The 24,036-nt window shown below is 45.1% G+C and overlaps 6 protein-coding genes across 7 annotated transcripts; 4 read left to right on the forward strand and 2 right to left on the reverse strand.

The window, feature by feature from the left end:
- The first annotated feature begins 101 nt into the window (after positions 1-101).
- Positions 102-1,360, forward strand: LOC120446096 (probable cytosolic iron-sulfur protein assembly protein Ciao1). Its single transcript, XM_039626889.2, has one exon. The coding sequence runs from the start codon at positions 187-189 to the stop codon at positions 1,192-1,194; it is 1,008 nt and encodes a 335-aa protein (XP_039482823.1). The 5' UTR covers positions 102-186; the 3' UTR covers positions 1,195-1,360.
- Positions 1,192-2,382, reverse strand: LOC120446097 (DNA excision repair protein ERCC-1). Its single transcript, XM_039626890.1, has 2 exons — positions 1,599-2,382; positions 1,192-1,533 (listed from the first exon to the last, which is right to left on the reverse strand). The coding sequence occupies exons 1-2, from the start codon at positions 2,187-2,189 to the stop codon at positions 1,345-1,347; spliced, it is 780 nt and encodes a 259-aa protein (XP_039482824.1). The 5' UTR covers positions 2,190-2,382; the 3' UTR covers positions 1,192-1,344.
- A 115-nt stretch (positions 2,383-2,497) lies between these two features.
- LOC120445864 (structural maintenance of chromosomes protein 2) lies at positions 2,498-6,581 on the forward strand. Its single transcript, XM_039626506.1, has 7 exons — positions 2,498-2,748; positions 2,807-3,118; positions 3,184-3,913; positions 3,976-4,403; positions 4,461-4,730; positions 4,789-4,982; positions 5,036-6,581. Exons 1-7 carry the CDS (start codon positions 2,581-2,583, stop codon positions 6,471-6,473), a joined length of 3,540 nt encoding a protein of 1,179 aa, XP_039482440.1. The 5' UTR covers positions 2,498-2,580; the 3' UTR covers positions 6,474-6,581.
- Positions 6,582-6,873: 292 nt separating this feature from the next.
- LOC120445460 (putative uncharacterized protein DDB_G0288537) lies at positions 6,874-9,222 on the forward strand. Its single transcript, XM_039625904.2, has 3 exons — positions 6,874-7,044; positions 7,280-7,435; positions 7,488-9,222. The coding sequence occupies exons 1-3, from the start codon at positions 7,042-7,044 to the stop codon at positions 8,829-8,831; spliced, it is 1,503 nt and encodes a 500-aa protein (XP_039481838.1). The 5' UTR covers positions 6,874-7,041; the 3' UTR covers positions 8,832-9,222.
- A 424-nt stretch (positions 9,223-9,646) lies between these two features.
- On the forward strand, positions 9,647-12,212 carry LOC120445458 (sialin). The gene is made up of 7 exons (XM_039625903.2): positions 9,647-9,903; positions 10,028-10,242; positions 10,360-10,605; positions 10,661-11,113; positions 11,173-11,305; positions 11,386-11,627; positions 11,688-12,212. Exons 1-7 carry the CDS (start codon positions 9,894-9,896, stop codon positions 11,958-11,960), a joined length of 1,572 nt encoding a protein of 523 aa, XP_039481837.1. The 5' UTR covers positions 9,647-9,893; the 3' UTR covers positions 11,961-12,212.
- A 9,431-nt stretch (positions 12,213-21,643) lies between these two features.
- On the reverse strand, positions 21,644-22,807 carry LOC120445164. Of its 2 annotated transcripts, XM_039625341.2 has the most exons (3): positions 22,667-22,807; positions 22,111-22,432; positions 21,879-22,054 (listed from the first exon to the last, which is right to left on the reverse strand). In XM_039625341.2, exons 1-3 carry the CDS (start codon positions 22,688-22,690, stop codon positions 22,017-22,019), a joined length of 384 nt encoding a protein of 127 aa, XP_039481275.1. In that variant the 5' UTR covers positions 22,691-22,807; the 3' UTR covers positions 21,879-22,016. The 2 variants fall into 2 exon arrangements, with proteins under 2 accessions (XP_039481274.1, XP_039481275.1); XM_039625340.2 differs by having other exon boundaries at positions 21,644-22,432.
- Positions 22,808-24,036: the final 1,229 nt, after the last annotated feature.

Consider the following 24,036-nt stretch of genomic DNA (forward strand, 5'->3'; position numbering starts at 1 on the left):
CAATAATATATAGGATCGAAAACTTTTCCGTCTACCTGTTACATACTTTTCAACCTATCTAGCATACCCCTTTTCTCGTTTGCCCACACTGGCATCAGCTGACAATCTTCTTCTTGCGACATGCGCTTATGTTATCATTATTTGGACAGACAGTGATTTGTCCACTAATTCAGCACTTGATCATCAATGGGACGTTTAATTTTGGAACACACGCTGCAGGGCCACAAAGGACGAATTTGGGGAGTGGCATGGCATCCTAAGGGCAACGTATTTGCTTCCTGCGGCGAGGACAAGGCCATCCGCATTTGGTCGCTGACCGGTAACACTTGGAGCACAAAGACCATTCTATCCGACGGCCACAAGCGCACAATTCGCGAGATCCGATGGTCTCCATGTGGCCAGTACTTGGCATCGGCCAGCTTTGATGCCACCACAGCGATTTGGTCGAAATCCTCGGGAGAATTCGAATGCAACGCAACTTTGGAGGGCCATGAAAACGAGGTGAAGAGCGTCAGCTGGTCGCGATCCGGCGGATTACTGGCTACCTGTTCGCGGGACAAGTCCGTGTGGATCTGGGAGGTGGCCGGCGATGATGAGTTCGAGTGCGCCGCCGTTTTGAACTCGCACACACAGGACGTTAAGCGGGTAGTGTGGCATCCGACCAAGGAGATTTTGGCCTCCGCCTCATACGACAATACCATAAAAATGTACGCAGAGGAGCCCATAGACAACGACTGGGACTGCACGGCGACTCTAACTTCCCACACGAGCACAGTTTGGGGCATTGACTTTGATGCGGATGGCGAGCGCCTGGTTTCTTGTAGTGACGACACCACGGTGAAGATTTGGAGGGCATACCATCCGGGGAATTCGGCCGGAGTGGCCACACCCGACCAGCAAACCGTTTGGAAGTGCGTGTGCACACTGTCCGGTCAGCATTCGCGAGCCATCTACGACGTGTCCTGGTGCAAGCTTACAGGCCTAATAGCGACTGCCTGTGGCGACGACGGCATTCGCATCTTCAAGGAGACCAGCGACTCCAAGCCAGACGAACCCACGTTTGAGCAGCTAACTGCGGAGGAGAGTGCCCACGATCAGGACGTAAACTCGGTTCAGTGGAATCCAGTGGTGGCCGGTCAACTGATATCTTGCAGCGATGATGGCACTATTAAAATTTGGAAAGTGACCGAGTAACAGAACGATTATTGTTTGCTATATTTAAGTGGGTAATGCTGGAACTTAATTTTTGTACAGTGTCTGCGTAATAACAAATTAAAGTATTTGTATTCCAATAATGAATGAAGTGTATCATGGTTATGGGATGCGTTATCCTAATAAAGATTGCTATTTGCTGAGGAAAGGTTCCTGCAACGTTTTGTACAGCTTCTTGGCCTTCCGGGGACCCAGTCCCATCACCTGGGACAGTCGCTCCTCGCTGGCATTGATTATGTTGCCCAGGTTGCCGAAGGTGTGCAGCAGGGCGGCCGCATCCGTCTTGTTCACCGGCTTGATGTTGGTGAGAGCAGCGAGTAACTAAGGACATTAAGGACATTTGTATTGCATTACAGTGGCGATACTGGGAATTTCATCATGAGTACCTTTTGATGTGGATTAGACTCCACACGCTCCATGATCAAATCTGGCGGACGCTTCTCGAACTGCTTGTACGTCTCAATGATTTTGCCCGCCTCCTCGGCGTTCCAGGCCAACATCATAGTCAGGTCGGCCAACAGTGATATCCTGGTCAAGCTCTTGAGGGCATTGTTTGGCTCTGGTGTGTCCACCTGAACCAGAAGCACGCGAAGTTCATACATCTTGCCCAGAGCCTTCAAACGCTGGCAGATGTAGTCGGGATTGAGATTATGGTACTTTAGCGAGAGGTACAGGACGCAGGATGTCCGTCCGACCACATAGTCGGGCACGATGTCGTCGCGGAATTCCAGCGGGACATTGAGTATGGATTTCAGGATGGGATTGCCGCGCTGTTTGCTGTGCACAAGAACGCAGTGAGGATTCGAAGCCGGCTTGCCGGATGCGGAACTGCCGGATCCACTTTTTTCCGTGCTGGTGCTGGGAGCAGGAACCACTGCTGTTGTCGATGGAGCATCTACTTTTGGTTGCTTCGCTGCCGTTGGCATTTCCATGGAGCCCAGCACATCGTTAAAGGAATCATCGTCGAAGTCATCCATTTCGGTTGTTTAAATAAAACAAACTAAAAAGCTCAAGGTACAATTAGAAATCAGGTAACGAAGGCAATCCAAAATTAATGCACAACATTTTGTAATTGTAAGATTCCAGGCTGTATTAAAAAAACTTTATTATGAAGCTATTTCTTAAAGATGGATGGATTTTAATGGCCGTGAGAATTCTAACCCAATTGAATTGGAATCCCTTGTGTTAATTTAAAATACCGTGCATATAGTATTCGTCACTAAGCGGACACTTATCGAAATCATTCCTGTCCTAACATTTCGATAGGATTTCAGATGCGGTGCCACGGTCACACTAATTGCGGCAAATTTTTGACGCGAAATTAAACGAAAAGAACGTCAGGAATTGGAAAAACGGCTTCGCATAAAAATGTATGTTAAGAGGCTAGTGCTCGACGGCTTCAAATCCTATGGCCGGCGCACGGAGATAGAAGGATTCGATCCGGAATTTACGGCTATCACGGGTTTGAACGGCTCCGGCAAGTCCAACATCTTGGATAGCATTTGTTTCGTGCTGGGAATTAGTAATCTCCAGAATGTGAGTACCAATTGGACATATTGTGGGCTAAACTTTAACCATTTTTCTGTACTACCAGGTGCGCGCTTCAGCTCTACAGGATTTGGTGTACAAAAATGGGCAGGCGGGCATTACCAAGGCCACTGTTACCATTGTGTTTGACAACACAAATCCCGCCCAGTGTCCGCAGGGCTACGAGAAGTGCCGGGAGATCTCTGTGGCGCGCCAGGTGGTTGTCGGAGGCAAAAACAAGTTCCTCATCAATGGAAAGCTGGTGCAGAACAAGAAGGTGCAAGACTTCTTCTGCTCAATCCAGCTGAATGTGAACAATCCCAACTTTCTGATCATGCAGGGCAAGATCCAACAAGTGCTCAATATGAAGCCCAAAGAGGTGGGTAGCCAAAAATATAGAATTATTAATAATCGTCCTCCATCAAACAACGATATTTCCCTAAGGTTCTTTCAATGGTAGAGGAGGCAGCGGGAACCAGTCAGTACAAAACCAAGCGAGATGCCACCAAAACCCTGATTGAGAAAAAGGAGACAAAAGTGCGGGAGACCAAGGTTCTGCTCGACGAGGAGGTGCTGCCGAAGCTGGTGAAACTTCGTCAAGAGCGCTCCGCCTACCAGGAGTATCAGAAGATCTGCCGCGACATTGACTTTCTCATCAGGATTCACATCTCCGCCAAATATCTCAAGCAATGCGAGTCGCTTAAGACGGTTGAGGCCAATGAGCAAAAAATCGAAGATCGCATAGCGAACTGCAAGGCCACTCACGCCAAGAACCTCGAAGAGGTAGAGAGCATTGAAAACTCCGTGAAGGAGATGCAGCAGCAGATCGATGCAGAGATGGGTGGCTCCATCAAAAATCTGGAAACGCAGCTCAGCGCTAAGCGGGCACTAGAAGCTACCGCTACGGGAAGCTTAAAGGCGGCCCAGGGAACAATTCAGCAAGACGAGAAGAAGATTCGAATGGCCTCCAAAAACATTGATGATGATGAGCGAGCGCTGGCTAAAAAAGAAGCGGACATGGCTAAGGTTCAAGGCGAATTTGAAAGTCTTAAGGAGGCAGATGCCACGGACTCGAAAGCTTATGAGGATGCTCAAAAGAAGTTGGAAGCTGTGTCGCAGGGACTGTCCACCAATGAAGACGGTCAAGCCTCCACACTGCAAGAACAATTAATGGGTATGTCGGTTGGGGATAAAACTAAATCATTTTACTCACATTTTTATCTTTTTCCTCTGTAGTGGCCAAGGAGCAGTTCAGCGAGGCACAGACCACCATTAAGACCTCAGAGATCGAGCTGCGTCATACGCGTGGCGTTTTGAAACAACGTGAGGGTGAGACCCAGACCAACGATGCTGCCTATGTAAAGGATAAAAGCCTGCATGATCAGCTGGTGGTCGAGATTAAGAACTTGGAACGGCAGCTAAAAAATCTCAATTACGAGGGTGGTCAATTCGAGCAGCTGAAGCAGCGCCGCAACGATCTGCACATGCGGAAGCGCGATCTGAAACGAGAGTTGGACCGCTGCAATGCCTCCCGCTATGACCTGCAATACCAGGATCCAGAACCTAACTTTGATCGGCGAAAGGTGCGTGGTATGGTTGGCAAGTTGTTCCAGGTGAAAGACATGCAAAACTCCATGGCTCTGGTCCAGACAGCCGGCGGAAGTGTAAGTTGTTGTATTAGATTCCAAAAGTCCTTTTTTTAAACTCGAGTTCTTTGTTAGTTATATAGCTACGTGACGGACGATGATGTGACTAGCAAAAAAATCCTACAGAGGGGCAACCTTCAGCGTCGTGTTACTATGATTCCCATCAACAAGATTCAATCTGGCTCGCTAAGCAGAAATGTGGTGGAATACGCTCAAAACAAAGTGGGTGCCGAAAATGTCCAATGGGCCATGTCACTGATTAACTATGACCGCTATTACGAGCCTGTCATGAAGTTTTGTTTTGGCGGAACCCTTATCTGCAAGGACCTTAACGTAGCCAAGCAAGTAAGTGTTGATTTTCATTCCATTTCGGTACATGTTTTACATGCATTGATTAATATAGATCAGCTACGACCCACGTATTAATTGCCGTTCGGTGACTTTGGAAGGCGATGTTGTCGATCCCCATGGCACTGTGTCTGGAGGTGCTGCTCCTAAAGGGGCCAACGTCCTGGAAGAATTGCACGCCATAAAGCAAATAGAAAAGGAGTATAGGGAGATAGATGCTGAGATAGCTGAAGTAGAAAAGCAAATTGCGTAAGTAAACAAGAAATTTTCCGTTGCCAATACTTATTTCTATCTGTTCTTAGATCCATTGAAAACTTGGCTCAATCGTTCAACAAAATAAAGGAAAATCTTGAGATGCGACAACATGAGTTAAGCATGTGTGAGAACAGGTTGGCCCAAACAACCTTTCAACAGAATCAGGCAGAAATTGAAGAAATGAAGGAAAGGGTCAAGACCCTAGAGCAACAAATTATTGACTCCCGTGAAAAGCAAAAGACCTCGCAAGCCAAAATTAAGGATATCGAGGCGAAGCTGGCGGATGCAAAGGGTTATCGCGAGCGTGAGATGAAAGCAGCCACGAACGAAATCAAGGTGACCAAACAAAGGGCTGAGAAATCTCGGGCGAACTGGAAAAAGCGAGAGCAAGAGTTCGAAACTCTTCAATTGGAAATCACTGAGCTGCAGAAAAGTATCGAAACTGCAAAGAAGCAGCACCAGGACATGATTGACAACCTCGAAAAGTTCAAGGCCGAGCTAGACGCTCTAAAAGCAAATAGCTCCAGTGCTGCGTCCGAGGTGACGGAGCTCGAGCGGGCGATTAAGGAGCAGAAAGATAAACTGAATGCCCATAACAAGGAGATGCGAAATCAGTTGGTCAAAAAGGAGAAAATGTTAAAGCAAAATCAGGAGATTGAGCTAGAGGTAAAGAAAAAAGAGAACGAACAAAAAAAGATTAGTTCAGATGCCAAGGAAGCAAAGAAGCGGATGGAAGCCCTCGAGACCAAGTATCCCTGGATTCCGGAGGAGAAGAACTGCTTTGGCATGAAGAACACTCGCTACGATTACAGCAAGGAGGATCCCCACGAAGCAGGCAACAAGCTGGCGAAGATGCAGGAGAAAAAAGACAAAATGGAGCGCACCCTCAACATGAACGCTATAATGGTGCTGGATCGCGAAGAAGAGAACTTCAAGGAGACCGAGCGCCGGCGAAACATTGTCGCAATGGACAAGGAGAAGATTAAGAAAATCATCGTGAAGATGGACGAAGAAGAGCAGGATCAGTTGAACAGAGCAGCTACCGAGGTGAACGCGAACTTCAGTGGGATCTTTAGCTCCCTTTTACCCGGCGCTGATGCAAAACTCAATCCCGTCCATACCAATGGGTGTCTGACCGGTTTGGAGATTAAAGTGGGCTTCAATGGGAAGTGGAAGGAAAGTCTTGGTGAACTTTCTGGTGGCCAAAAGTCCTTGGTGGCTCTATCTCTTGTCCTGGCCATGCTGAAGTTCTCCCCGGCTCCCTTGTACATTTTGGATGAGGTGGACGCTGCGCTGGACATGTCGCACACGCAGAACATAGGCAGCATGTTGAAGCAGCACTTCACCAACTCGCAGTTCCTGATTGTGTCTCTCAAGGATGGTCTATTTAACCACGCCAACGTCCTGTTCCGCACTCTCTTCGAGGAGGGTGTGTCCACCATCACCCGGCAGGTCAGCAGACAGGCAACATCCAACAAGCGCTGAAATTGGACTCCGTATTTTTTATTACTTAATAAAACCTGTAAAATCTCATATAAAATGCTGTTGCTTTAATTTAATTTGGAGTATTAAACGTTTTTAATAAATTTAATAGATATTTAGGTAATTTTATTAATTTGATTGCAGTAGTTTACTTGAATTGGGAAGCTTGCGTTATTTACCTTGTTAGATTTTTTAATTGGCGATAATTTTATTTAAAGGAAGGGTCTGATTATTATGTTTTGTTTATAAACTCAGATTGCAATATTTAAGCAAATTTAATCAACTAAATAAGAACTTCAACTACAAATTTATATTTTGTAACGGTCGTTTGCGCATCAGCTGATTTCCAACCGGGCGGGCAAAACGTCAAACTGGTGAGACCGTCAAACGAACACACACACACATACGCAACGAGCAAAAGAAGAAGAAGAACGAAAGGCAGCAACAGCAATGTTTGAGGGAGTGAAAAATTAAACAAAAGTCCACAGATTTAAGCAGCAAAAACTCGACGGCGGTTTAAAAACAAAACATCAAGATTTCGAGCCAACGCAGACTGCTCCAAAAGCTCACCATGGTAATTTGCAAGGTTCCAAAAACTTATGAATCGTTCGATTCTTTAATCACACACACACTCGACGACTCGTGTGTGTATGTATGTGTGCGGGAAGCAGCAAAAATTGTAGACACCGCTGGCATTTGGATAAACAATAGCAACAATTGGAGTGGTGGTCGAGGCGGGAAAAGAACCGATTTGTGGAAATTCATTCATTGGAATGTGGGAGTGCTAATGTGCCGTTTTGCCCTTCCAGGATCGAGTGACCAAGCCGCAGAAGAAGATGCTCATCACACTGCTGCGGGAAACCAAGTACATGGAGGGCAAAAAGGAGAAGGAGTGGTACTGGGAGAAGATCCAAGCGGCCCTGAACACCATTGGTCCCAAGAAGACGATTATTCAGTGGAAAAAGGTGAGTTCACTCGTCTATAAAATCAAAAAAATAAGTTTAACCTTTTCTTCAGTGCTGGCGCGACATGCGACTGACGACGAGAAAAAAGCTGGCGGAACTGAAGCGCTGTCAACTCTCTGGAGGATCTCCACCACCGGGAATCGAACTGAACCAGGAGGACAACGACATCATCGACATTGTGGGCACCGAGTACTTCTACGAGGAGATGAATGGTGAACTCAAGGCGGAGAACTTCTTGACCGGCTTGGACTACGCACCGGAGCATCTGTGCGATGCCATTCTTACGGCGGCAGTGGGCCATCACCAGCACAATATGCAGCACCAGAAGGATCCGCAATCGCATGCAGGGCAACAGCAGCAGCAGGATCATCACACCAACGATGGCGAAACCAATGATGCTCCTGGATCAAGCAATGGTGGCTCATATCAGGGTCACCCAGTACCCCAGTTGCAGGCGCACAATGGCAGTGGTGGAGGAGGCGAGCATGGCGGCGGTGGTCAGTCACACTCCGGGATGCTACAGCACCCTGCCTTTCATGGTGGCTTGCATCCACACTTGTTGAGGAGGCAGCATGGAAGTGGATCACTATCCAGGGAGTCGCCCTTTGAGGAGAAGCTTCTGCAGTTCATGCAGGATGCCTTTCCAAAAAAGAGCAAGAAACGCAAAAACCGGGATCCGGATAAGTTATTCCTCTTATCCCTGTACGAGGAAATCAAGAGAGTTCCCGAGGAGATACGCCTTGATGTAAAGTCCGAACTAATGCAGATACTGAAGAAGTACCAGAAGAAGTCGCCTGTAAAAGCGGAGAAGCCTGCGCCCTCCTCCACGTCCACCTCCTCAAAGCTCAGCTCTAGCAGTAGTGGCAGCAGCACGGTGACTACTCACTTGTCCCACAGCATGTACCAGTTGCAAAAGAAGTACGAAAAGGGCGAGCGTGAACCATCGCCTCAATCACAGGTGGAGCGAGTGGCGTCTGCAGGGACAGTTGCTGTGCCCATCCATGCCTCCCAGCAGCTGCCACTTTTCCAGCTTCAGAAAAAGTACGAGGAGAACACCGTGGAGAAGGTGCATCAGCAGCAACAGCAGCAGCAGCAGAGCGAGCAACGCAAGCATGTGGAGGCCGCTCAGGCCCATCATGCTGCCCACCAGCAACCGCCTCCACCGCCACCCAATGAGCACCTCCACCATCCCCAGATGACCCATAACATCATGTTCCCGTTGGGACAACTACGCAATGAGCAGCCGCCCGCACAGCAACACCAGCATGCCCACAATCCCCACCAGCAACAGCATACCCACCAGCAGCAACAACAGGGACAGCAGCACCATCCGCCCACGATCTTTGGCTCTGCCGCCAGCGAACGGCCCCCAATGTCCTACGAAAATGTCGGATGAGTCCTGAGCCGTCTGTGGGAAGCCACTTGTGGAGCACCACGCCCTGCGACGTTGTCACCCACGACGGCAGACGCGCACAACTGTTAGCCCTCGATTTAGACAGCAACTCGTAGGTCTCACTCTTATGCTAGCCTATACCTAAGTACACATTGCTCACTACAAAAATGTTCATAAGTCGAAAATGGTGCAGTCTATGACAGAGATATTCTTAAAGGATTAGAAACAAGATGTCCTTGATTTATGCCATTTTGTAGTAAGTGCATGTCGTGATCCTCATGTAAATGTTCCCGTGGCAATAACAGCGCAGCTAAACTGTGACTCAAGTTCTCAATAGATCGCGATGCATACATTTTTTGGTGTGAATACAAATATAATATAATTGTATATTTAATTTATGGCTGTTATTGAAAATACGGACCTTGGGTTTTAATATGTTTATTATATAAGATCAATTAAAATAATTGATCCCCACATTCTGGCAAGAATTCCCTATTCCCATTTACCTAACTACGCGCCGTTTTTGTTTTTCTGGCCAAATCGGAGCAGTCACTTCCTTAGTTCTGATGTGGACTCCACAATCATGTTTGTTTGGACTTTGCGAAGCTGTAAATCCAGCGGGCGGCCCGTCGTTAAGCTGTCTCCAGGAATATCTAGTCTTCATCTCTCAAAACGCGATAAGCAAATCCACAGGGAGCACGCCATATCATAAAGATAGTCCAACAGCTGACTGATCCGATCTGCTTAAATGCGAATTTCAACTGAGCACTGCCGATCGCCGAACTCGTCGTTGTCTGTCGCATGTTGGGCAGGTTGATGAGCGATCACGAGCCGAGCTGCAGCATAATCCGCCAGATCTGCGGCGCTTATCAGTGGCGTCCGGCTGGGATAAAGAGATACAGATACAGGCGGATCGACTGGAGGCAGACTGGGTCTGGCATTCTATTCCGGCAGCGGATCGCAGCAGTTGATCGTCGGAGATCGAATCGCAGGGATTGGCGGCAGCTCCTGCAAATGCAGAGTTCAAAATTCAAGTGAAGTTCCCAACCAGTCAATCCATTCACCATGGCCCAAGGTAGGAGAATGATCTGAAATCTGAAATCGAAGTCTAAGTCGAAGATCTGGCTTAAGACCTCGAAATGAAGAACAACCACAAGTTGGGAGCTCGCATTTCATGTACTTTACTTTGATCTTTTTAGTCGAGGCGCGCACTGTGCTGTGGTACATGACATTCATGGGCTTCATCGTGAACTACATGATCCGGATCAATCTGAATATTACCATTGTGGACATGATTGCCGGGAAGGGTGCTATTGCCTCAAATGAAACCCATGAGAACTCCACGGACTTGGCTGCCCTTGCGGAACTAAATGAACGATTTTCGTTGGAGCGTTGGTTTTTGGACTGGGCGAATGTGAGTATCAGATCGCTGAATCACTGGTTAAGTGCTTAATGAAGCCACTAAGTGACGGAGCTTGTGCAACAACGGGGCGTATGAGTAACGTGTGTGTGCACACTATATCTTTGGCAGATCTCGTACGAAAAGAATGGATTTCACTGGAACGAGAGGCAGCAGGGCGCTCTGTTGGGATCATTTTTCTGGGCCCACTGGACTCTGCAGATCCCCGGCGGCATCCTGGCCACCAAGTATGGTACTAAACTGGTCTTCGGTTGGTCCAATGGCATCGGTGTGTTTTGCTGCTTCCTCATACCCCTCGTATCGTACTGGAGCTACACGGGCTTGATTGCCCTTCGAGTGTTCCAGGGGTGGATAACAGTAAGGGATCGCCAAAAGAATTTGTAATAGAACATTTTAAATATTTAATTTCAAGGGCTTGGCCTGGCCATCGATGCACGTGCTCACCGCCAAATGGATTCCGCCCAACGAGCGCAGCAAGTTTGTCAGTGCTTACTTGGGCAGCTCGGTGGGCGTTGCCCTGTTCTATCCGATCTTCGGCTATATCATCGATTGGACGCGATGGGAGTGGGTCTACTATATCTGCGGAATCGTGGGCACCCTTTGGTTCATCGCCTGGCAGTTCCTTGTGTTCGATAGTCCCGCCGAGCATCCCCGCATCGCGGATTCGGAGAGGAAGTACATCGAGAAGTCCTTGGGAGCCTCCATTCAGGGCAAGAAGGGACCCACTCCGTGGAAGGCGATTGCCACCTCCCGTCCGGTTTGGCTGAATGTGGTCGCCCAGTGGGGTGGCATCTGGGGTCTCTTCACTTTGATGACCCATGCGCCGACTTACTTCAGACTGATTCACCACTGGAACATCCGAGCGGTAAGTGGGTTAAGGATTTTGTAGGTCAACAACATTACACATTATTTCATCCTTTTCAGACGGGATTCCTCTCAGGACTGCCGCATCTCATGAGAATGCTCTTCGCCTACGTCTTCTCCATGTTCGCCGACTATCTCCTGCGGACGGATAAGATGAGTCGCACCAATGTCCGCAAGTTGGCCACATTCATTTGTGAGTATAACTTCTGATTGCTTTATTATTTTTCTAAGCCCTAAACATTTATAAAATTCCCTTAACTATCTTTTTTTCAGGCTGTGGAGTTAAAGGCTTGATAGTCTTAGCACTAGCATACTTTGGCTACAACGCGACGGCTGCCATCGTGTTGGTCACATTGGCCACCATGCTCCACGGCGCCGTGTCATCCGGTCCTCTGGCCTCCATGGTCGATCTGTCGCCAAACTATGCGGGCATTGTCCTGGGTGTTAGTGGAATGATTGGTGGAATGCCAGGCTTCATATCGCCCTTCATCGTGGGCCAACTCACCCACAATAATGTAAGTTGGAACTGCAAGTTTGCAAGTATTTATTAATCCATGTATAATGTCTTCCTCTAGCAAACCATTGATGCCTGGAAGAATGTGTTCCTGCTTAGCTCTGTGATGCTAACAGGCAGTGGCATCTTGTACGCGTTATTCTCGGAATCCAAATTGCAGCCGTGGAACAGTGGCTGTCACCAGCTGCCCGATTCCGGGCTGAAGGAACTCCAAAATCTGGGAGGCGATAAGGAGGACGAGGAGGAGAAGAAGCCTCTCAAATCTGACCAGGATGAGAATAGCCCTGCCGTCGCTGAAAAGGAGACTAAAACCAAATCTGATAGCGATGAATAGTGACATGGGGCAGTCACACTTTGTTTTAATGGCATTATAACGTGTTGATTATGGCCACGAACCACGTCTGATAGCGCTTATCGTTATTTTGTGTAAATAATTTCCCGTGAATCTACAGTGTTTAGCATCTCTAACCTCTAGATTTAAGTGAGTTGCTACCTATACCATAGGATTACTTATCTTCTCTTCCCGAGATTCCCTTTGTCCAACGTGCGTTTTTAGTTAAATGTAAATAAAAATGTTTATGATTTATTTACCAGTTTTTATTTATAATCTAAGCAACACTCTCGGCGTAAAAGTCACTTCATGCTTGCATTAGAATATTTTTTATGGGTAAGGAAGCTAGATCTGTTTTCTGCTGTCTGGGAAAGTTTTTGCTCAAGCCAGGTGATTCAACTAATCCCGATTAAAGATAATTATTTCAAGAAGGTCAAAAAGGATTTTTCAACAAATCTGCAGTTTTTTTTTTGCAGTTATTAACATGATGGAACGCTATAGTCGAGTTACCTGACTATCAGATTAATACATAATACTATTAGAAAACAGTAGCATCGATACGCGAACCAGGCCCACACTAATAAGGAAGTTTAAAGGCATCAGCTACTGTCTGAAAAAGTTTTCATTTAATTGTACAAAGTACTTAATCGCAATCTACGTAGACGGTCATAACTTATTTTTAAGCTATACGGGACTATATGGATTCTATTAATAGTTTTTTTCACGTATGTAAATTTGGCCTCAGATACCAGATATTGCGTCAACGTAGGCGGTAAAAAGATTTTACAATTAAATAACACAGGCATAAAATCACTGTCAAGGTCTTGCAAGAACATTTATTTATACCCGTTAACCTAAGAGTAGACGGAAGCGTTTCCGATCCTATAAAGTATATATATTTATGATCAGTGTCATTAGCCTAGTCGGTCTGACCATGTCCGTTCGTCCGTCTGTCCGTCCGTATGAGTGTCGAAATCTCAAGAATTATAAAAGTTGACGGGTACCTGATAGTGGAGAAACTCTACTATAGCTTTCGCTCTCTTTTAATTTATAACTGAGATTAAACTGAGAACTGAATTAAATTAGGTACGACATTCTCTGTATTAAAATTGCGTGAGTGGCAATCATGGGATACTTTATTAACCCAACGACGTAATGAGAACCCTCTATATAACGATAATGATTTGCCAAACTGAAGTTAATAATTGCAATTTAAATCAAAACTAATTGAACCGGAAAATCGTTTTCCCTTTTTGGCTGCCGCTTCTCTCATTACTCATACCACGCGTTGCACAATTGGAAGTTCCGCAGGAGATGGGAATTGAATTGAGAAAAGGATGGCTGGCGAGGGGCCAAGGGGGCAAGGGGCCAAGGGGCAGGCCAACCTTTGCTGCTCCGTGGTCTTGGACTTTTTTACGTGCCTGCATTTGTTTCATTGGCGTCCATTTCCGATTGCACTCCAGGGAGTCGTAGATGTCAGTCCCCGTCTCCATCTCAGGTCCTTCCAACCCCCCAGAAATCCCGGCCATCATCCTTGCCACTTCACGGCTTGTCCATTCCGGGTTGCGTCTGTTAAGCCAGTCGATGTCTTGTCACTTGATCCTTGAGCTTGAGCCTGCGAAGTCGGGCATTGATAGAGATTAATTGGTTTCCTGTTACGTTGCCCAATAGGCCGGCAAACTCGAGGAGGTGGCGATGAGGAGTTCCATAACGAGATTATATCGATGATTTTCCATCATCAGCTATGTTTTCGAAGAGGTACTTTAAAGCGGTGGATGGATATCCGTTCTTAGCTTTTCAGCAATATAATGCAATAATTTATAAGCTGTTTTGAACAGAATTCTCAAATTTTGGAGGGCTGATGATCTTAGGGATGAGTTATATTTTGTTAATTTCTTAGTAGTTAAACTAGTTTCAAAGGTTATTTTCATTCGCATTAACATGGCTTAATTGTCTTCAGCACTTTTCCCATTTGCCACACACTTATGTGTGTACCATTTGGATTATTTATTTATATCAGAAATTATCGTTTATTAAATCGCATTTCCCGACTGCCGCCCACACTGCTCATTGAATGTGAAAAGTGTTTAACACGACTTTTACTCCCCATCCCGACACTTTTCCATTGCCATTTGCATTATCTCCGATCTGAGGAGGAAAACTCTCCTTGGAGATGTCGGTAAGCTGTAAACAACAGTTAACTTTATAACTCTGTAGAAAAATTCGCACGGATTTGCAAACGTAAAAAAGAAAAGCGAATTCCGGAGGAGTTGGGCTACGCAAATTTATGCTCACTCCCCGAATGCCAAACAAGAGAAAACAAACAAAACAAAAAAAAATGTTACCCTGGCAGGAAGTAAATTCAATCGTAAACAACGCAATCAAAAATTCATTCAAACGAAGCATTAACGCTTATTCCGTTTAGTCTGCGGTGGGCGGGGCACGATGGGCGTTGGGCGGGTCGAAGTGGGCGGTGGGTGGAGATACTTCCCATTGGGAGGCAAGTGCAACATTCAAATACAGGGGCGACTCTAAACGAGCGTGCAACTGTCTGTTCCGCCGCGCTTTTTTTAATTTTCCATTTTCATTCTCGCATTCAGTTTTTTATTTTGCTCACTTAGGCAGGCACATTTATTATGTGGGCACGCGAACTGTAGGAACTTTGCAGTTCCGGGCACGTCGCTTCATAATTTTCCATTTCCATCTGTTAAATGGGTAGCGCCGTGGCAAGGAAAGCCGCGTATAAATTTGTGGGTGAGCTCCCAACTCCACCCACTTCCCCCAACTTCCTCCCAGCTCCACCCACTTTCACACACACTCACGTGTGCATACGTGTAGCTAAAGGTACCCGTGTAACAATGGGCACACGGATAAGTATCCGCGGCAATAAATTTAATTTGCACAGCGAAAACATCGCAAATCCATTTTTTATACCATAAATTCCTTGATTCCCCAGTGACTGGGTATTCGGGTTCAGTTCATCTACCCATTTCCCCCTCAATTGTCGCTTTTTTCCGCTGTTGTTCTGGAACGGATTAATGGATGTGCGAACATGCATATAAAGATGAACCTGGCTCCAGATACTGGTAAGGAAAGTCCTTTAAGAGGGAGGACTACCCGCTCTTTTCAATTTGAAAACTGTTACACTTCGTATGGGATACGAAGCTCTTTTCAATTTGAAAACTGTTACACTTCGTATGGGATATAAATACTTTTAGGGATGGTGTGCGAAACTTCCATTTATTGTAAAGTAGTATTCATAGATGTTCCTAGTACCATTATATTTTCTTTTGCTTCTGATATGTACATATATTATTTATAAGCAATCTGACCTTTTATTAAATATTTTAAATACTCCCATACTATTTAAAACTATATTAAAAAGTGCAGATACATATATGTATATGCCTAATTACTTTTACACACTTGATAGACTTTCCCTCTCGAATGAACTTGCTCATTAGGATTAAATATTTAGACCTGGCCACTATCGCCCTTTGTAATAATCTTTAATTTACACTGTGGTCAGTCATCTGTCTTGATACTTGCAAGGAGCACCATCATCTGGAGTTATCCTGCCCCTGGAAGCCATCGCCCAGTCACTCAATCATAAATATTATTAATAATGTGTGCGGCCTGCGGTCGGCGATAGTTCTTGGAACTCGGAGTGGGATATTCTTGTAGTTTGCCAGTGCCTTTGGCTAATTTATTTAGTTCCGAGGCCGGGGCATACAGGCAAGTTTGGCATCCCAAAAACTTTGGCGAGCACACACACAATCCAAATGGGATTACTAAGACCTGAAAATGAGGAGGATGGGAACTTTCTGTTTGAATTGGCAAAACTAGAATTTGCAGCGGAAAACTTTCTGCGACTTGAAGACGAGGTTAGCTGCCCCCATTCCGAATTGTGCCGCATCAAAATGTTAAATATGAAAGCCACTTAGCGGAATTTCTACGCAAATTAAAGTTGTCACATTAGGTAAATGAACGAGAATAAGGGATGTCAGTTGAGAGCTATACCCCCACACCCGGTTTTAATCTTGAAGATATAACTTTGGCGTCGGCGATGATAAATCATAAGCGGACCTCCCCAAAAACAAAGGAAAAACCCAGTCGAAAAAACCGCACTCCCAAGCCCAAGAAGACAGGACCAAGGGGATCCAGACACAGACAGCCGGAAAGGGGGGAGTGGGGGCGGGTTTTCACAACAATATGTGAATATGTTATTTGTTCTGGGAATTGTGAAAATCTCAACAGGTCCCCGCACTTTGCATATTATTTTTAATACGCAGGACGCGTCAGCCGGAGCCTTGAATCCTTGGCAGGTCAGAGTTGGCCAATTTCCCGGCTAGCCACAAGCTTCCCGCCTATTTGGTTGCCATTCCTGTGTTTGCCAAGACATTAAGGACAAGCCACATTTGACAGGACCGCTGCTTCCTTGTTTATTAATCATCATGGTATCATATTTACATAATCTCCGATGCGTAAGAGCTTTTGGTAATTTCAAGTATCCGCTTGATTAGGATCTTTCTCGATTAAATACCAAATCGTTTCTTAAGGTTTGACAAACTATAGGGCAAAGTAAAAGCTCTTCCCCCTTTGGGATACCAATTTCTTATTGGGGATCCCCTTTCTTTCGCATAGGATAGTACTCATAAAATCCAGTGCCTTGTGCTGCATTCTTTTGATTTCATTGATGTTGTTTTATGAATATTTCAGTCAAAGTCCATTAGAATTATTTGCCTGTTTGGCCGGCTGCATTATTCATGAGTGCATGCAAATTGAATTGTGTTGGACACAAAACAGGGGAAAACCGAGCGAAAAGCAGGTGGAACTGGAGTTGTCAGAACGAATTGGTCGAGCAGCAAGAACTGGTAGCTCCTTTGGCCACAGCTCGCAACTCAGGAATTCCCTGGGTGAACATTCATTCTGATTATGCACACACATCGATATGAATAACACATTCCAATCCACTCGACTCCTTCTCCGCCAGTGGAAACTTCATCTTCGGAGCTGCTTTCGGTGGCAGGAAGTGGATCGAAATGGCGAGGATTCAATTAAACGACCACAATTCAAATGTTGACGTCACAGTTTGGCTCTTATTAAATTATCATTCGATTATGCCATTATGTTTGCCGATGAATTGCCCCTGAATCACCCCGGCTAATGGCACATCCGGCGGAAGTTTAACGATTCCAAGGCCCCGGGGTTGTTGCCAACTTCACTTCTTGCCAACTCAACACAAGAAAACCCTTTTCCTTGAAATTTATCTCCTCTTCGAAGGGCCGCGTTCTGTAAATGGTACGGTGCTGAAAGTATCTCGAAAGCGAAAAATAATAAATATATCTACAAGGAGCTGGAGAGTTGGCATCCCATTAAATGTAACGATTATTATCTCACGTAGCACCATTTTGGGAATTTTAAATATGAAAACTGCGCAAATTGTCCTCGAAATGGGCATCGAAGAGTGTGCAAAAGCGAGTTTGCATTTTTGAGCAGGTACAAGGAGTCTATTGAAGGTGGGGATCCTAAGTACATTCGAAATGATATATGTATGTGAGTTCGAAAAGAGGCGATTCATTTGAGTTTGAATAGTAAGGGTTTACTTTAAGAGCTTATAAAATAAATATATTATTTAATATGTTGTTATTGATAAAATATATTGTAAAATATGTTGATTCCTAAGGATGGATTGTACTATAATTTTTTAAAGTACTTAAAAGATGTCCTAAAGGTAACGTAACTAAGTAATTTACAGAAAAATTACAGGTAATGATCCCAGTACTGCCACATCCCCCTGTTGTGCAACCTTTTATTGATGCAATCTCAGCAGGTGTCTCACGTTTTTTTTTTTGCCACAAATGGAAACACTTTCCCAGTCCAGGAGAAAAACTTCAAATTGCTTTTCTTCCTGTGACACTTTTATTTGCTCACTTGCCAGCACATCACCCATCAGCGCAGCACCCAACCACTAAGTTTTCAACCCACCCACATCAATTGCGGCAATTTGCCAATGAATGGACACTTCTAACTGGCAATTTTTATACCAATTCGATGGCCTTGGGGCGGAACTTTGTGACCGCAACCCTTTTACCCCAGGACGTGCCACATCCCGTGTCCCGTGTCCTTTGTCCTTCGTCCTGTGTCCGTCACTTTTTGTATACCTTTGGGTGTTTATCCGGGGGTCCGAGCGCCAATCAAGCGCAAAACCGTTTTTGACATGTCCGGACATATCGAACGGGGTGATGGGCGCCAAGGCTGACCAACCAGAAACGCAAGGATGTGCGGTAGCAAGGACGAGGACGAGCAGGACCAACCAGAGTGGTCAGTGGTTAGCTGCGTGGCTTTTGTCCGCACAATGACAATTCAATTACAGAAATGGAAATAGCGGCTGGCATAAAAATCAAATAAAAGCTTCATAAAGTGCTTCGGATGAGCAAATAAAATCAGTGGGCAATGTCAGTTCGTGGGTTCGAAATGGCTGGGTGGCTGGGCAGTAGACCACTTCCGCCTGGAGTTCTGTTTTTGATTAGAGCTACAACATCACACAGAAAAACTAGGCGGTGAAATACCCAAGTAATCTAATAATCAATGCGATTTCGGACTTAATTTTGAAAGTGAAACATCATTAATGAAAAGATTTAATTAATGGATAATTTAAAAAATTTTTATTTTCCTCATTTATGCAAGTCTGAAAAGATTAAAGAATAATACAAAATACAGAGTTTTGAGCTTGCAGTTTTACATCCATCAAAAACACAATTCTTTTTTTTTTTCGTTCACTACTTTTCTTTGAGTGTACTGTTGCGGTTGAGCAGCATCGAATGGCATTTATTGAGCCATCTATGGCCCAGCACTCGACCTCTGAGCTTCTGCGGTCATTTGGCAATTGGCGCCATACGCACGTGTCCGCTCCTCCGGCTCCTGGCACCTTTCCCCCCTTTTCCCCCATTTTTCACCATTTTCCCCGGCAGACTCGTAAAGTTCCCACGCATTGGGAGTTCGAATCGGGGTCACCACCTCACCATCAGCCGGATGCGGAAGTGAAAATCGAAATGAATTCAATTCCGCTGACCCTTTTGCGGTTGCAATGTTGTTGCTGTGCTGCGGTGACTCACCTGACACCTAATGCCCAGCAAACTCACCTGCGATTGCGAGTGGCTGACACTCTTAAAGTCGTGGAACAAATTGCGAACGTAGTTTAAGGGCAGGACCGACCGGCTATTGAAAATTCATAGCCAAAAATTTATTCATGGTCTGCCCCACCGACTCCCGGCGCATTAATATTTAAGCAGCGTCGTTCTCTCGGCCGACCTGCTCCTTTGGTGGTGGTCCTCCTCCTTACAGATCCTGGCCTGCTTGGGGTCACCATTTTTTTCCTCCACCTTTATTTTTTTTTTTTGGTTTTTGGCGGGCCTGTCGCAAAGTTTGTTTTCCTGGACCTGCTCCTTTTCACGTGGCTGTCAGTAACAACGTCTCGAGGACATGAGGGCAATGTTTTTTATGGCGAATACTTGGCTATGCCGCTGCTGATGCCTATGTGGCCTGCTGCACAGTGGGGCAAGGTAGCACAAAATGCACACTCCTGTGGTTGTGGAGTATTAGTATAGTTACCATCTGAAGTTATTGTCCAAATGTATGAAAATTTATTTAAAAATTATGTAATTAAATTTAGTTTAAAAGTAAATCTTTTATAGATTACAGTATAACTTACATATTTTCGATTGGCATTAGTTCTGTGATATTTCAGGTGTAATATTGAATTCCAAACCACGGTGACCGCTTTTCCTCGCCAAATTTTCCACCCCTCGGCACCTGACTGTGTTGTCTTTGGCTGCCCAATTTGTAACCCTTTAAACCGTCTGACACGCGTATAATGTGACAGAATGTTCCAAACTACACATTAATTTTTGATCAAATGGCTTTCGACTGGCACTGGCACTAGTACTTGGTCCTTGGTCCTCAGTCCTTCAGACCTTTGCCCCTGCAATCCTTGAGCATTTGGGAACTTCGAAGCTGGGCTGTCAAATGTCATTCGGTGAGCAAGTGTTTCAGCCCAATGAAGTTAAGTTATCAAGTCGTCGGTTAGCCGCCAAGCTGGAAATTAATGAAATTTTTTACGTTCTTCATGCCCGGAGGCGATTGGCCGAGGTTGCTGGCCATTGGGCTAACAAAAATTCATTTATTTTCATTTATTGTTTCACATTTCCCCCAGGACAGCGAGAAGTTGCAATTACCGCAGCAAAGAAAACCAACCCAAAACGGCACGAAAAAAAAAAAATTCCCACTTCTGTCGCCGAGAAAAGTTTGAAAAATATATATACTTTTTTTTTCTGTTGATTCCAGTTCCGCGAAGCTGGAATTTTATTTACTTTTTTTACTGCCCAGGCGTGTTCATAATTCTGTTGACTTGTCCCGTGGATTGTAATTTTTACTGCAGGACAAGCGCAAATACATAATTGAATAAAACTCCGCTTTTCTCAGGGCAGTTTTCCGTTGGAAAAAGGGGTGATCCGGGGGATCCAAAAGTTTTAATTCAATTCCTTGTGCGTTGTTAACTTGAGACTCTGAAGTTGATTAATTTCGCATTTTTACGCTTGATTATACGACTCCCACCGAAGTTAGACTTGCTAGTTCTGCTGAAGATTTTCTTTTGGGGGGTTTTCTTCCTTTTTTCGCCGCACACACACGCGAAAATGAGAGGGGGAAGGTGAAGGGGGAGGGAGTCCTGCAAGGATGGAATCTTTTTCGTGGCTGGCAAAAATATGGCGTCGAATCCTTTGGGAAATTTCGATATCACACTTTGTTCCAGCGTTCTCGTTCTCGTTCTCGTCATGCCCACAAGTTCATTACACATTCGCTGGATTCGAAATGAGCAAAAGTAATGGGAAATGCAGTGGCCGCTGGGTTGGGGTTATTTTCCACGGGGAGGGGGGTGCCTTTACTGGCAGGTTGATTAACCAGACTTAGAGACACAACCCCCGAGATGCTGCATGTGTGCCATAAAAATCGCAATTATTATATCCACCATTCGCTTCTGATTTGCGGAGTCGGTTGAAAAGTATCTGACAGTTTTCCATGATTGCGGATGGATGATTCCGATGTAATCAACTGGGTGTAATTATGAGTGTTCAATTATTCAGCCATTAATTGGTCGAACAAGAAATCAAAGTTTCATAGTACCGAACTCTTACCTATGCATAAACAAACTACTTAGAATTTAAGAACGATCTTTGGAAAGATATCATATTCTATAAATGGGCGGGAGAAAGTTCTTTAGTTTTGCGATGAAAGCAGAAGAAGCAAAATACAAACGAGCAGAGAGACAAAGGCAAACGACACTTTGAAAGATATTCGCAAGAAAGCCGCGAAATGGGGAACGCCATAAATCAAATGTATCTACACACGAGTAGCTTTGTATCTGCGCATCGATGTAGCCATTGTGGCTGTATGTAAATGGCAGACAATAGTTATGGCTATGCTGGGCTTAATTATAAGCGGCACTCGATTCGATTCGCTGGAAAATTAGCATATGACAAGGCCAGTTAACAGCTAGCAAAACAGTTAGCTAAACTCCGCGGATGGAGTCACAGATGAAGATAGATGCCATGTAATTACCGGAGCAGAAAAAAGCCAAACAATTAAGATAAAGAATTTTTAAACTATGACTCAAACGGATTTACGGATTGTTTCATTGACTAATTTTAGACATGGGTTTATTGCGGCAATTAGCATTTATAATATTATTATAGTTACGACTACGATTAGGGGGTAATAATTTAGACTTTAACTTTGACTAAGCGGCTGGATCACAAGATCACCTCGAATCGCTGATCCCGGCCAATGGGCTCCGCTTTGCTCTTCACCAGATACTTGGCAAACTCCGCGGGCGATTGGAACGACTTGATGGGGAACTTGCCGAAGCGTCCGTTGGTCTTGGACACCACATAGTAGATGGGATAGGGGCCCGGCGTCATCTGAACGGGTAATACTTGGCCACCGACCTCCACCTGCTTCACCTGCTCCAACTGCTGACCCGCGTACAAATCGCCAGCCCCCCTAGCGTCCAAGTTCAGTTGCTTCTGCTGCTTGAGTTTCTGCTTGGGAAAGGCTTTTAGTTCGTATTTCAAGGCTGGCTGCGTCGCATCTTCACCACTGGCGGCCACCACATTTCCACCCAGCAGCTTGGCGGGACGAGGACGCCTCTTCCGCATCTGCTTGGAGTCCACATACTGTCGCTGACTGGATCCGGATCCGGATCCAGTTGCCGTTGCCGGACGCAGCGTTTGCACCTGGATGAAGGGCGAGTTCATTTGGCTGCCGGTGGTGTCCTTCTTGGGCGGCAGGTCGTGCGGATGCACGCGGATCACCTTCTGCGTCTGGTTGGCTATGCTGATCACGTCCTCCTCAATGTCCGTGGACTCCTCGATGGCCAGGGATGCCCAGGTCAGTGCTCCCAGGCAGAAGCAGAAGAGCTGAAAGCAATTCAAGACATTTAAATATGTTTACTACGTTTAGGAGTATCAGTTTGGCTAGGAAATTTGTTGGAAATAATAGTGGTAGTACTTTAGTGGTAGACTTTAGTTTTGACACTTTATCCATCAACAAAGTGTAAATGATACAAACAACTTCAGCATCAGCTTGCAAAGTATTGTACAATCGCACTTATGAATTTATTTTTAGTGCCGTGGGCGATCAATCACAATTACCATTAGCCGATGATTGCCGAACATCTTGTAAGATCACTCAGGTAACAATGTATCCGCGGATTCTGGGGCTTCTGTGGCTTCCGCAACTAGCGACTGATGTTGGATGCTGCCGTTGGACGACTGAGAAACACTGGAGCCCAGCGATCGCTGTAAGCTTTTGAGCTGGAGATCCCAGATATGTATGCCCCCCTCAATGCTCCCCATTTCCCCCCTCCCAAACACGATCTGTTTATAATGAAGTGTTGGTCTTTTTTGTGGCTCGCGCATTTCGTAGGAGCCAGAACAAATAATGAGCAGAAAATTTGTTAGTTTTGTTTCGTCTTTTGTCATTTGGCAGTGCTCGAACCCTCCTCCATCCCGTAAGTTCCCCACATTAAACGCGCACAGTGGGCCAGACTATGGCGAAAAGTCGTCTTAATTTGCGTGCTTAATTCGCGTTGGTTGTCGCCGATTGCCTCGCTGATTAATTTGTTTTCCGTTTGATCACCTCGGCTCCCACATCTTCCCCTCTGGAGGAGAATGATTGTATTGTGCATTGTTCGATTTGTAGATATTTTTATCCATCGGTGAAGTACACATTCGCGCTTACCAAGAACTCAAATTTGCTTAAATAATATACATTTAAATTTCCTAAATATCATTCAAGGAAAATGGTATACATTCATCAAGAATTCAATTCAATTCAAGTTAGTCTTCATATAATTGTCCCACTTGCATTTTTTTACAGTACTTAAACTTGTATTTCCCCTTTCGAAAGAGTATTCCAAAGTTGAATTTAAGCTCGATCATTTGTTCCGCAGATCATTAGGCGTGCATTGCTAATTATTGTAATGAAATTATTTATGATAATTGTCAGAGTCTCAGACACTGCACATTGTTGGTCATTCGGCGTGTGCACAAACGATTGAGCAGAAATAAAAATCCGATAAAGTTTGCCAGCGAAAACAATTATAATTCAATTGTATTCAGATGGGAGATATAGAAGTCATGAAGCCGATGACTCAATGTTGTTCTGTTCCTAGTTGAGTTTTCTGGTTTCTAATCTCGGAACTTGACAAGCCACTTAAGTTGGGATTTGAGAGCAGGGAAGTTCAGCTCAATGAATTTAGAGATCTTGAACTTAATGCTGCGAACAAGGTTAGCTTTAATGCGGATTGTAATCTCATAATTAAAGTTTTAAAGTGCCAGCGAACTCTTGTTTTAGTTTATTTACAAACTTTAACAAGTTCATAACTGGTTGATTGTGTCAGCTCATTAATATGCATCGAATTCATTGACCCAGTCTGCTAAGGTACGATTGAATAACTTCATTAATCAAGCTAGAACCAAGCATCGATGATGATGATTATGTTAATGAAATGACGGCTAAA

The sequence above is a fragment of the Drosophila santomea genome, chromosome 2R (genome assembly GCF_016746245.2).
Source record: "Drosophila santomea strain STO CAGO 1482 chromosome 2R, Prin_Dsan_1.1, whole genome shotgun sequence".
NCBI classification, from domain to species: Eukaryota; Metazoa; Arthropoda; class Insecta; order Diptera; family Drosophilidae; genus Drosophila; species Drosophila santomea.